This window comes from Rattus norvegicus, chromosome 6 (assembly GCF_021556685.1).
Source record: "Rattus norvegicus strain SHRSP/BbbUtx chromosome 6, alternate assembly SHRSP_T2T, whole genome shotgun sequence".
NCBI lineage: Eukaryota > Metazoa > Chordata > Mammalia > Rodentia > Muridae > Rattus > Rattus norvegicus.
The window spans coordinates 99,949,262-99,962,984 of record NC_141539.1 but is presented as its reverse complement, the minus strand read 5'-3'; the positions used below and the strand labels follow the sequence as shown (position 1 = coordinate 99,962,984).

At 39.3% G+C, this 13,723-nt stretch overlaps 1 protein-coding gene across 2 annotated transcripts in view; it reads left to right on the top strand.

Annotated features, from left to right (window-relative positions):
* Window positions 1–13,313, top strand: part of Kcnh5 (potassium voltage-gated channel subfamily H member 5) — a 285,644-nt gene extending 272,331 nt beyond the window's left edge. The window contains exon 6 of one of the 2 annotated variants that reach the window (XM_087552218.1): window positions 8,954–13,313. In XM_087552218.1, the coding sequence (XP_087408344.1) occupies window positions 8,954–9,901 (948 nt within the window). In that variant the 3' untranslated portion in view covers window positions 9,902–13,313. 2 annotated transcript variants of the gene reach the window in all.
* Window positions 13,314–13,723: the final 410 nt, after the last annotated feature.

Genomic DNA, 13,723 nt, shown 5'->3' with positions numbered 1-13,723 from the left:
CTAAACTCCTTTGTCAAGTGTATCACAACAGCCACGTGCCAAATGATATTGTCTACGCCTGTACTGAAGGATCCATACTCATATGAATACATCTCCTGAGGGCTGACATACCGGCCCTCAGTGGTGACTTCTAGTGAATGTGGTCACAGAAGTTGTTCCGTCCTCTTTAGTGTTTTTTTTTTTTTTAATTATTTATTTTCACTTAAGGGAGAGAAGGGGAAGCATAGGAAAAGGAGAGGGGCGGGGAGAGGAAGAGAATAGATAGGTAGGTAAGTAGATAGATCTATAGATGATATAGATATAAATTAGATATAGATAGACATAGATACAGATATAGATAGAATATATTCACACACACAGGCCAGAAGAGGTCATCAAATTTCCTGGAGCTGGAGTGACAGGTGGTTGCGTTTCGTCTGATGTGGGAACTAGGAATTGAACTGAGTCTTCTGGAAATGCAGCAAACACACTTAACCATGAAGCCAGCTCTCAAGCCCTGGATCCCTTCACTTTTTAGGTGTTTTTCCCCAAATGTTTGACTTAAGAATATCCGTGTTGTAGCCCACTGACCTGCCTCAGAGAGTCTGCCTTATTTCTCAGTTCTGTGAAACTGGGGAGGATTTAAAAATTCTTCTCAGTCTCAGTTTTCCCTTCTTTAACATGGAATCATTGAATGCAGCAATCAGGCCCTGTAAATTACCCAGTACAGTTTCCTTAATATTGGTATTTGTGTTGAATGCTCTCAAGATAATATGTGAATGTTATCTATTGTGGCTGGAATGATTATCTCAGGAACAATGCGGTCTAATGGTTCATTTGTGGGATTAAGTGCTGGGGATTGTTTTTTTCCCTTTCTCAGCAAAACGCAATTGTGATATTTTTCTTTATTGGATTTTCCTGGACTCGTTGACCTGTATTTTTTTATGCTAAAATCTTAGAACTACAATGATGCTGCTCTTTTGATTTTCTTCCAGGCAACGTGCCTAGGAACTAACTAACCTATGATGCCAGCAGTATCCCTGGCATCGTTTATTCGAGATACAAGTCATCAGGGTGGGAGAGATGGCTCAGTGGTTAGTACAGATCACGCTTGCAAAGAGGACTCAGCATAAGTTCCCAGCACCTATGTTAGGTATCTTACAACTGCTGTCAATGCCAGCTCCAGGGGTTCTCATACCCTCTGCAGGACTCTGTGGACAACAGGCATGCATGTACACATGGTTAAAATAAAAATAAATCTTGAAAAAGGAAGCTTCATAAAAAGTACTGGTGAGACTAGAAATGGTATGGAAGTTGAAGTGGTCTGCGCTAAACACACAGGCATAACACTAAACAGACCCAGCAGGTTGTGTGCACATACATGTATCTATATTACATAATGTAAATGAAGAAAAGGGGCTGAGTTTGGAAGGTAGTAGTGTTAGGGACAATGGTGAGAGGTGGAGAAAGAAATGTGAAAACAATGTGAAGCCATCTCTATAGAGAACATTCTTAAAAAATAAAACAAAGGACAATTAATTTGCGAGGCTTAGAAAGAAGTGGGCAAGTGTTTCCCTGTGACGAGTCACTTGATGACACTGCTCCCTGCGATGGAAATTAGTGGCAGTCACTTGTATGGCTTGACATCGACCGTATTTTTAGCACAGATTAGTAAAAAGGAAAGCCATGGTCATTGGAAATTGTAGCTAACTTCATTCCCCACTGCTCATTTAAATACCTTGTTTTGGAAGTTATAAGGTAATTTCAGCATTTCTCCTTCATTTGCCTCCCTCCAAGCCCTCACTGAAACCTCTCCCTATTCTTCCCCTATTCACACTAACTTTTATTACATGCATATGTGTGTGAAATATATTTGAAATCTATATCTATGTCTATGTCTATGTCTATATCTATATCTATATCTGTGACTATACCTATATCTATATCTATATCTATATCTATATCTATATCTATCTATATCTATATCTGGAGAGATCCTGCTCAGTTTTTATGTCACTCCCAGGCACGTTTTGAAGGCTGACCATTTGACACTGGACAATCAGTGTGCTCTTCCCTCAGGGAGACCGACTTTCCTTCTCTCAACTTTTTCTTTTTGTGTAGAGTTTAGGCTTCACAGGCTTTTCCCTATGCATTCTGTCATGTCCATTGGTTCTAAGTATATATGAATAGAAGAAATAGAATGGGGTGGATTAGTACTGAAAATAAGATTGAAAAGCTGTTGTGTTCAAATTTTATTTACACATTTTGTGCAAAGGGCAAGTTACAAATGTGATTTAACACTTTTCTATGATGTCTAGCAGCTTGCCATGGAGGGTGTGGTGGGAGATAAGAAGGCAGGGGAAAGAGAAAGAAGGGGGATTGAAAGAGAATGAGAGGGGGAGAAAGAAGGGAAAGGGAAAAGGCATTTCTGTATTTTCTGCTTACTAAGTACCTCATTCATAGTAGGTAGCACCCACACATTACCAAAATGAAGGTGCTCCCTTCTGTTCTCCCTCCTTTCCCTTCTTTCATTCTTTTCCCTGCTGACCTTCCTTCCTTCCTTCCTTTTACTTTGTATTTATCTTAGTTCATCTATGAATTCCTCAAATTTCATTTGGAACCACAGAGGATCACCTAATTTACTTCGGCAGCTGGGAGGGCACAGCAGGGCTGTCCTGTCTGAAAAAGTCACGGATTTCATCATTACCATCCACACATCTAAACTTATAGAACAGGCAACTACAACCAGACAGCATGGCGTAATTTATTAAGAACTCAGAGCCTCTGATTCACACAGGATAATGTTTAATAAATATTCCTTTGTATCTGCTCAGGTTGACATGTTTTGGGACAGCTAGAATTAGAATGAGACTAAAACTACAGAAAGTGGTATGAACCAAACAGTCGAAGCAGCTGGGTCCCAGGAGAGTCAGCTGGACCAGGGTTAACAACTGCTGGACTGCATCAAACTGTAAATTCCCAGTCAGTTCTTTTGGACTCACAGATCTGGAAAGTGACGGACGGGACATTTGAGAGAAAACACCTCTATCTCTCTGCAAATTACATAATGCTAAGCCCATGTCATTAAACAAATGATTCCTCTCCCTTGCCTCTATTGGATTTCAAAGTTCAGTACACATTCAAATTATTCAATTTTGATATCACTTTTATGATCAAATGTCCTACTTTGGAAATGGAAAGCTCACTTGGCCGTGGTCCCTGTTAAGTTTAAGAAGCTTTTATCATTTAAATAAATTAAACCTTCCAGCAGGTTCTGTAAAACACAAGGAAGCATGGAGGAGAAAAGCTTAAAGGGAATAAACCTTCCTGCTGATACAGTGCAGACTATTACACATGGTACTGATAATGTGTGGCAAGAAGTGTGGCCTGTGCCAGAGTTTCTGTTTATAATTGTATCCTTGATTTTGTGTTGTTTAGTAAAAATTTGATTTACTGTTTGACAAAAGATGGCCCTAGAGTACATCAAGTAAAAGGTTATTAATATGAACGGACTTTTAAAAACTGATTTATCTTAATACTATGTTGATAATCATAGGTTTTTTTATTTTTCAAATGATGAAAAATAATGATCTGTTTGTGGGCCATTTTAATGCTGGTTTTCTGGAATAAACAGCATTATTTCAATGTAATACTTATGTAAAATTAATCTATACAGTTTGTCAAATTATTATGATACTGTTTCCTTTCTGTGAATACATACTCATGAAAAATTCAAAAGCGTTTGAAGAAATCTTATTGTTTGCAGGTTTTCTCTGGGGCTACAAAATAGAATGATTTTATCCAAACAATACACACCGTACTTAAAGATTTTACTAAATAAAATTTATCGGTCTTTCCATTGTGCTTATTTACTTAAAACATTTCATTCTGGCCATGATAGAAATGTCAGGATAAATAGTTCCATTAAATGGGGCATTCAGTAGAGTTAATTAGAGAATTCGGCAACGCTTGTGTAGAGTAATTACTATAGAAATGTAGGCTCCTAAAGTTAGCTTCAAAACTAGGAGAACTTAGAGGGAACGTTAGTTATAGGTAGCGTTTTTTAAATACTCTGAATTACCTAGTTAGGCAACCCTGATGTTTTATCTTATTATTTCTCAGATAACACATTATTTCTGGCATATAACAAAGCAAAACAAGAATTTTCTTTGCGTTGAGACAAGAAGTCTACTTAGGGTAGAACCCAGTAGGTGAGCTTTTAGACCCTGCAAACATAAACTCATTTATTCCTTTTATGGACAGCTTTAAACTCCCCTGCCTGCCTTCTCTTACCTTTCAGGAAGAAAACTGAGTATTGTCCTAAGCTAAGAATTGAGCTCATCATAGATATTGTTATATCCATACAATGACTCAGAATAAGAATCTTGAATAAAAAACCTTGAAAATAGGTTTGTGGATCAATTTTGGATTGACTCTAAATGGCATTACTTGGTTAACACAAAGGGCCAGATGTTAATGATGACACAGTATCCGATTCAATGAGGACTCAGTCGTAGATATAGTTATCAAAGTTAAATACACAGACTTCATAGGTGCAGTTTTTCCGCCATGTCTGGAAGAGACTATGTTGCTGGCACCATCTATCTTGGTCCTCTGCACTGTTCTTTGAACCTTGGTGTAGGGATTATGTTGTGGATATATTGAATGCTGTTGGTCACCCAAATGTCAGTTTTTTTAAATGCTTTTTAACCACTGTGGATTGATATATTGGTTTCTGTATCTTTCAAAACCAAGCTTCTTTGATGAGGAAAAAGAGCTACACTTATCTGAACTCTCACAAGGCCCCACACCCAGGTGCAGAACTATAGGCTGCTATGAAAAGATTTCAGCATTTGCCAGGAAAAGTCCCCCTTATAGGTATCCTATCTCAAGAAGCCAATACTAAGCATATATATATATATATATATATATACATATATATATATATATATATCAATGAGCAACACTAAACAGACTCAGCAGGATATGTGTGTATATATACATATATACACATATACATGTGCACACACATATATACCCATAATACATATATGTACATATACTACATCATATATATATGTATATATATATATATATATATATAAAATGTGTGTTAGTGTGTATGTGTAACAATAACAAAGAAAAAGAGAGTCAGGTGTGAACCCAGGAGCAGTTGCAGTCGGGTAGAATGATAGAAACACAGGACTCATGTACAACATTTCAAAACAAAAATTAAAATGGAAAAGCTAGATATCATCAACTAATCATTTAGAGTATAGAAAATAATGAAAAAATCCTATTATTTTAAATACAGCCCTATCTCAAATGTATTTTCCTAGTATATGAGGTTGTTGTGTTTTTGAAATAAATTTAGTTTTTAAGTGACTAGAGATGACTCGGGATTTTAGCACACAAAGTGCTTTTTCAGGGGATCTGAATTTGGTTTCCAGCCCTATATGATTCACATGGCAGTCGATCAACTCAAAATGCTGTTGTTAGTATCAAGATTTTAGTTTAAATTGTATACTTTGGGTGTGGAATCATAACCCTCTCTTCCCAGCCTGCTTTCACTGGGCTCAAGACTGGGAGGTGCTAAGGGACGAGGGGGGCCTGGGATATTTCAGTACGTCAGGCTCCTCTCTGAAGTCTGGGAGGCTTGCACTCACTACTTTGGGCCATAGCTGCTTGCTGGTTTTCTCCATACGGGGCTTATTTAAGGATCTGAAAATCCCTGGTAGCGGTTGTTCCACAGACATAGCTCTTCTTCCAGCATGCACTGCTTTCTCAATGTCTGGCTTCTGAGGGGCTGAATCACAAGTCTTGAGTCCATGTCCATCCTACCCAATCTCATGTAGCCTAACAACAGAAGTAAGGGATGGGGAGTGAAGGGTTAAACCTTCAACCTCCAAAGAAGATATGCTATTCCTTTCTTTTTCCCCAAACATACATTTTTGCCTCAGGAGGGGAAGTAGCTTCTGTTGCTCCTTCAAGTCCAGGTGAAAAGTCAGGGCCAGTGTTGATGTTCAGGTTTCCCCAAACAAGGGAAACTCAGTCTGTGCACAGTCTCTGTCCCTCCCCCTGTGGTAGGGAAGATAAAGGAGCAGCTGCAGTGTGCAGTGTAGGATTCTGCCATCCAACATCCCAAACTCCTGTTCTTCTTTCCAAATTTGCTAATCTAATTCTGCTTCATTTGCCTCCCGATGCCCCGCAGAGGTCTGGCATTCTTCCAGGACCACCTTTGTGCTGGGTATTTTGGTATCTGGAACCTTTGTTCTCAATTTAATATTAGCAATCGGAATACCTTCGTCCGTTCGTGTCGGGGGCGACTGTGGGCAGATGTTGGTCTACAAAGCTATAAAAGACCTTTTTTTATTGAGTTCATAGGTATATTGCAATCCTATGCTATCCACATCCTGAACTTCGTAACAATAATTGTATAAAATTGTTAGCTATTATATTGGAAATCTTAAAACAAGTCCCTAAGTTCAGATGTCCATGGCTGTCAATCATCAGAGATATCAAACCTTTCAGTGTGGACTTTATAAGCTGAGAGGTACATGGAGATGTTTCAGGGGTGGCAAGACTCTGATCTATTGCACATCAAGTGGGACACCAAGTGGAGCAAGGAAAATGCAAGATTCTATGTCAAACTAAACTGTCACGTCAATACAGATATGCCTCAACGTGCTCTATTCAGGTAACTGTGAGCTCGTCACACCACACACTGTGTGGTTGTGCCATGTCACGTATGACTTTCCTGTGTGCTGATCACCTGCTTTCCGCACTGAGATTTGAAATGAATTTCCTTTCTCCCAATGTCAAGCGTCCTAGCCAGGCTCCGTCTGCTCCAGGCTGAGTAATTACCTATTTCAAACAGTGACTTGGGGTGAGTTGGACGGGCACTGGTGAGTCATTTATACTGGGCTCCTTCTGTCAGCCCAGGGGACCAGCACAAGCAGAAGAAAACAGTATCTCAGTTTTCCTTATTGGCATCTGTCTGTTCCCGATGGGCGTTAATGCCCTGAAGGCTTAGTGCTTGCTCTGTTTCCTCAGGAAGGATCAGAACTATGTCAAACCTTGGGAAGATTTCTAATTAAACTGCTGCAGCTCTGATGGCAGAATTGGAGATTAGTGTTATATCTGTTGAAAAGACCCAGAGTCATGTGCCACCAGACAGGAAAACATATGGTAGACTTTCTGTGTAGTCATTGAATTTATAATATTTATTTATTGCAAGATATCAATTATCACCACTTGGTAGACTGACTCGAGTGCATCGATCTAAATTTAGCAAATGTGCTCCCTCTGGCATAGGAGGACTCCTGCTTGCTTGACTTTGGACTTTTCAGCTAACGGTGGTCATCATTAATATTTCTCTATGATATAAAAATCTGTGGCTGTATGTTACTCCTGGATGTTGCTGAATCTTTGAAAGTTTTCAAAAAATGTCTACAATTGGAGGTATTTTGAGTTCAGGGAGAGAGAACCAACATATTTTGAGGGTCTATTCTGGGTTGGAACTATATGCTTCGCATGTATTTTTACTCTAAAAAGCATCATGGGGAGGATGAAAGAAATACTTTTATATGGGTAGTAAAATTGTTTGACTCGGAAATTGCTGAAGATGATGAAAATCTCCTTAATTTTCCTCACAGATTTTTAAATTTTTATCTTCTTTTATTTATTGTGTCTATTTTCTATGTATATGGGTACACTGTTGCTGTCTTCGGACACACCAGAAGAGGGCATCAGATCCCAGTACGGATGGTTGCGAGCTACCACATTGTTGCTGGGAATTGAACTCAGGACCTCTGGAAGAGGCTTACCACTGAGTCAGCTCTCCAGGTCCTTCCTCACAGATTCTGCCTGTAGTTATGTTTGTCTTTCAAGAATCTGAGAAAAACAAACTCACAGAGTTAATCGCTAACTGAAAATATAGTTCATAATATCTCATATAGCCAATAATTTTTATTACCTTTGAAATTGTGTCAGCACAATTTCTTCCCAATTTTCAGGAGATTTCAACAGCACACTTATTTACTGAGAGGTATGTCCACCCCAACATCAGACATACTATATATTGAATTTCAGATCTAAAATATCCATAGTCTTAAGATTTAGAATTCTGTGTCAAACAAAAGTGTCATATGAAGGGGTTGGGGATTTGGCTCAGTGGTAGAGTGCTTGCCTAGGAAGCGCAAGGTCCTGGGTTCGGTCCCCTGCCCCAAAAAAATAAAAGTGTCATATGAGCAAAATTTGTATGTTTGGAACATTTTAGAGATGGAAATTTGGGTGATCTGAGGTGGTCTGGTCAACAGTAACTTTAGGGATCTGTGCTGATCTGTCAGTGGTTTCTTAGAAACTTTCCCTCACAGATTCTTCTTATATACAAGCAAGGTATACACTGTCCACCCAAATCCTTGCTGTGCAACCTGCTTATCTCCCTGGAGAATTTCATACCTTTTCGGTACTCATGAAGCCTGGAACTCCTGCTATCCTACCCATTAACAGAGGATAATATTACAAATGGGTTTGAAACATATTTAGAAAAGGAGAAACCATATCAAAATGATGATATATTCCAAGGAAATGTAAGGAATATATATTTGTATATACACAAATGCACATATACCAATTTATATGTATGTATGTATATGTATGTATATATATGTGTGTGTGTGTGTGTGTGTGTGTGTGTGTGTAATATGTTCTTAATAGAGTCATGAAGTATTTATATACTTACTGTTGTATCAACCACCTTTCCCTTCTGGTGTGTAAGAGAATAGTTAGTGTCCCTGTGTTAGATTTTGGGTATATTGGTTGGTTATGTGGCATCTGAATAAATTTTCCCTTGGGAAAGGGGTGGGAAGCATGTGCTGTTGTCTTTGTTGTGAAGCAAAGCACAGGTGTGTCACGTGATCATAGAGCTGTCTGCTTCTGTAACCATGGCTTCTTCGTCTCTCCCATTCTCCAGATCATCTTCCGTAAAATTAGTGATGTGAAAAAGGAGGAGGAGGAGCGGCTTCGACAGAAGAATGAGGTGACTCTGAGCATCCCCGTGGACCACCCAGTGAGGAAGCTCTTCCAGAAGTTCAAACAGCAGAAGGAGCTGAGGAACCAGGGCTCAGCGCAGAGCGACCCTGAGAGGAGCCAGCTTCAGGTAGAGAGCCGCCCTTTGCAGAATGGAGCCTCCATCACAGGTACCAGTGTGGTCACTGTGTCACAGATTACCCCCATCCAGACATCGCTGGCCTATGTGAAAACCAGCGAGACTCTTAAGCAGAACAACCGTGATGCCATGGAACTGAAGCCCAATGGTGGTGCTGAGCCCAAATGTCTCAAGGTCAACAGCCCCATCAGAATGAAAAACGGAAATGGGAAGGGGTGGCTGAGACTGAAGAACAACATGGGGGCTCACGAGGAGAAAAAGGAAGAGTGGAATAATGTCACCAAAGCTGAGTCCATGGGGCTGTTGTCAGAGGACCCCAAGGGCAGTGACTCAGAGAACAGTGTGACCAAGAACCCCTTAAGGAAAACGGATTCTTGTGACAGTGGGATTACAAAAAGTGACCTTCGTTTGGATAAAGCTGGTGAGGCCCGAAGTCCTCTAGAACACAGTCCCAGCCAGGCTGATGCCAAGCATCCCTTCTACCCCATCCCCGAGCAGGCCTTACAAACCACACTGCAGGAGGTAAAACATGAACTCAAAGAGGACATCCAGCTGCTGAGCTGCAGAATGACTGCCCTGGAAAAGCAGGTGGCAGAGATTTTAAAACTACTCTCAGAGAAAAGTGTACCCCAGACATCTTCTCCAAAACCCCAAATTCCACTCCAAGTACCTCCCCAAATACCATGTCAGGATATTTTTAGTGTCTCAAGGCCTGAGTCACCTGAATCTGACAAAGATGAAATCAACTTTTAATATATATACATATATATATACATATATATTTGTTAATATATTTAAAACAGTATATACATCTATATACATAAGTGTGTATATATAGTATATACATATATATTTTCACTTGCTTTCATTATGATGAACACAATATGGATTTTGATATGTACATACTGCATGTCCAGCTGGATTCTGGCCTGCCAAAGACAATTATTCAAAACATAGATATTGCTTGTACATTATGCAGTTGACTGCATGCACACTTTACATTTATTTATACTCTCTATTCTGTAATAAAAAAAGGGTATGAATTTTGTTAACTAAGGCAATGTAATCTTTGAAGAATCAGGGTCCAACCTGCCAATGTTGCCACGACAAACTTGATCTCAGGCTGAGACTATCGAGCTGTCATTTCTTCACTATTCTGTTCAAATTATAGATTAATGTCAAGGGAGGGGGCCAGCTTCTGAAGCTGTCAGACCACTTTCCAGCCTCATGCCATAGGGTACTTTTCTGTAACTTAGTGTTAGGTTCCTTTCCCCTACAGGCAATGTTTGCTCCATTGAAATGACTATTCCGTTGCCTACATCTGATGCCACTGTCAGACACCGAGAACTTATTGCTATGGGGTTTGTGCATGAGCTGCATTTCCACTCAGTGATACCTCTCCTTTTTAGCGTTGTATTAGATAGTAATCATTAGCTCTTATGTAAAGAATTCCCTGCTCCCTCCGTCTTGGAGAACAACTGTCATCTTGGGAGCTGACTTGATCAACACCATAAATATTCAATTGTTAATATAGTGTACATTATTATAGAAGCACTGCACAGGGTATAAGGGCCTCTTAACAATTTGTTAGATATGTCGATTGTCCAAAGGCGATGAATGTTCTACCTTTGTATTTCCAAAGCTCGTTTGAAGGGGGATGTTGAAAAGGCTCTTAGAAAAGAAACATATCAAGATTTTAACTGTTATTGATACATAATTTTCTAAAAGAACATAAGCAATTAGACGTGTTTTAACTGCACATTTGTGACTTAGAAAGAATGGAATATGGGTACAGAAATGATGACTTGAGTTTTATTACTTCTAGAGCTAACACACGCAGTGAGGTTAACTTACAAATTACCAACCTAGAAGGGAGTGTTAAAGTTGCTTTATTTAGATAACTGCTTTTCTATGACTTTATTTTGGGTACAGTTTCCTTGAGCTCTTTTGCACACAGTTGCAGTCTGGCCTTCTGTAAGCGAATACAATAGACCACTATGGCTCAGGCAGATCCACTTACAAAAGGCTTATGAGGCTAAATGTCATAGTCTTTCGGGTAATCATTCCTCTTCTGAGAAAGTGCCTATTATCAACCAAAAGAGAAGTTGCGAATGCTGCATTGCCTATATTTAGGCCCTTGGGTGACAAACACTCAGAACGAAATGCATACCCCTTTTGAGAACCTGTGGAAGCATTCTCTTAGGATTCTAGCATGTTTCCTGGAGTTCTTCCGGGGGTGTGGTTTTCAGGTGGTGAAGGCATAAAATTTCATATTGAGAATAAGAAGGTAGCATTTGCATTGCCCTGAAAATGTATGTCAATCACTTGTATACTGGTAAACTACTGAGATATATATATGTATATATATATGCATTATGTATGCATATATACACAGCGAGACAAATGTGGATGGTGACAAAAATCAAAGAAAATATTTTTGCTCTTTCATATGCAATTTTATGTGCTTTTCTATATCCTAGTCACTCGAAAATTATAGAAAGAAGAGTTACCACAATCAGTCTGGAAAAGTACAAAACAGTACTGCTTTTCAAGTTCTTCACGGGTCCCCCTTTTTCTAGGACTCCTGGGCTATGTATTGGGCACTGTGGGTTACAGTTGCTATCCTTTCTTTATTAAACGTAGACATTTCCAGGGTCGTGCATCTCCTTGCTCTGCTAAGATACCTAGCACAGGCAAGGGGAGATGGAATAATTACAGAGTTACCTTAGAATTGAGGTTTGAAGGCTCGTTTGTTTGAGCTTTTGTATTATGGAAGATACGTTGACCTCGGCTTCTGAGACGTATTGGGTTTCTTATTTGTCAGAGTCGAGTATAGCAAATACCTGTAAAGCTGAATGATAACAAAGCGTGAATGCAGAAATCACTGTTCTGACTTTAGTTATATTCAAAACTAACAGTTGGTCTAAAGCTGTAAGAGGGTCACGGAAACAGCAGCTGGTTTGAAGTGTAACTTGTGCCCTATCCTATTAGGTTTGCGAACCTTTACCAGGATGTGACAATGACCCAGATGGAGTTTTAGCTAACATCCTATGACATTAGCCATAATGAGATTTCTCTCTGAACACGTTCCCACAGGTGGGGAAGAAGCATAATGATTTTGAACTGCACTAAGGCCCTCAATAGGAAGCCAATGTACCAATTGTTTACTTTTTGGTGCGGTTCCCACAGCACTCTTTCCCGACCCCTGTCCTCTGCGTGCATGACGCGGTGTGGTGCTGAACGCCCTCTGCACATGTTCAGCCGACATTGTAAATAGTCTTAGGTTTCCAATTCTTCACAGTAGAATTTAGTCAGATTTTAATGAAGGGTGAATACTTGCTTGCACACATGTGATAATGATGCAATCACATTCTGTGTGGCCTCGACTGACACACAGACAGGGCAGGCTCTTCGGGGGACCAGACGACTGCATGTTTTATTCATGTACTGGTGCTCTGGGTGCATCCAGAATATTGTTTTTACTATTAGACTTCTGAACAATAAATCAATAACACTGAATGGATCTATATTTGAAATGCAAACATTTTGAAAAGCGACCTACACATCTTTAATTCTCGTATAATAGTATGGATATTTAAGATCAGACGCTGTATTCTGGAGGGGTGGTTGGAACACGATAAGAGGGTCAAAGAGAGTCAAATGCGAACAGAATTGTGATCTTTCGATCAAAGCAGGAAGGTTAGCTCACTTGAGTCTGGATCACGTTACACCAAATGTGTTGTAGTAGACAGAAGAACTTACAATAAAAGGCGAACATAAACCCCCAAAGTTAGAAAATGACATCAAAGCTCCCAATGTCTCCCTTTTACATGAATGACCTTAAAGTAGTTCAGGATTAGTGGTTGAATTCACACCCAAACTTTATTGTTTAAAGGAAACTTTTTATTACAATCCTGGTTACACCTCTCATTGTGTACAAGACTATAAAAGCAGTAAATATTAAGACCCCCCCCCAAAAGAAAATTTCCTACAACATAGGTCACAGGACAGAGAATACAGGAATGTGAGGTTTTAAATGGCGTCTAGAACAAATGTCTATGCGATACTATGCAGTACTTTAATGGAAATATTATTTAACACAGCAAACTGAGGTATCATTTTGAAAATTAACTCGATAAGAATCCAAATACAAGTATTACAGAATTTAAAGAAATACTGTTTCCCTGTGAGACCTGAAAAACTTTTAGAATTCTTTTGGAAAAAGTAAAACCTGTTTTTTTAAGTTAGTCTTCAAAGGAGTGACTGGGATTGTGTAGCAGCTGGTCCTTGTGAAATTGTTCTTTTTACATTTTTGAAAGATTATAAATTATCTCCTCCTCTTTCCTTCCTCCAAACCCATCCATATCCCCTCCTTGATATCCTTCAAACTCATGGCTTCATTTTGTTCAGTAATTGTCATTGGTGAATTTTGTTACCTCATATAATGGTCTATCTTAGGCTATTTTCTCTGAGTCTCTTTATTTTCCCCTAAAGTTTCATGTAGATCATGAGAAAATGCCTGGAGCCACCACACACAGATACCATCAAAATGAGTGTCTTCTTAGATGAATGCTG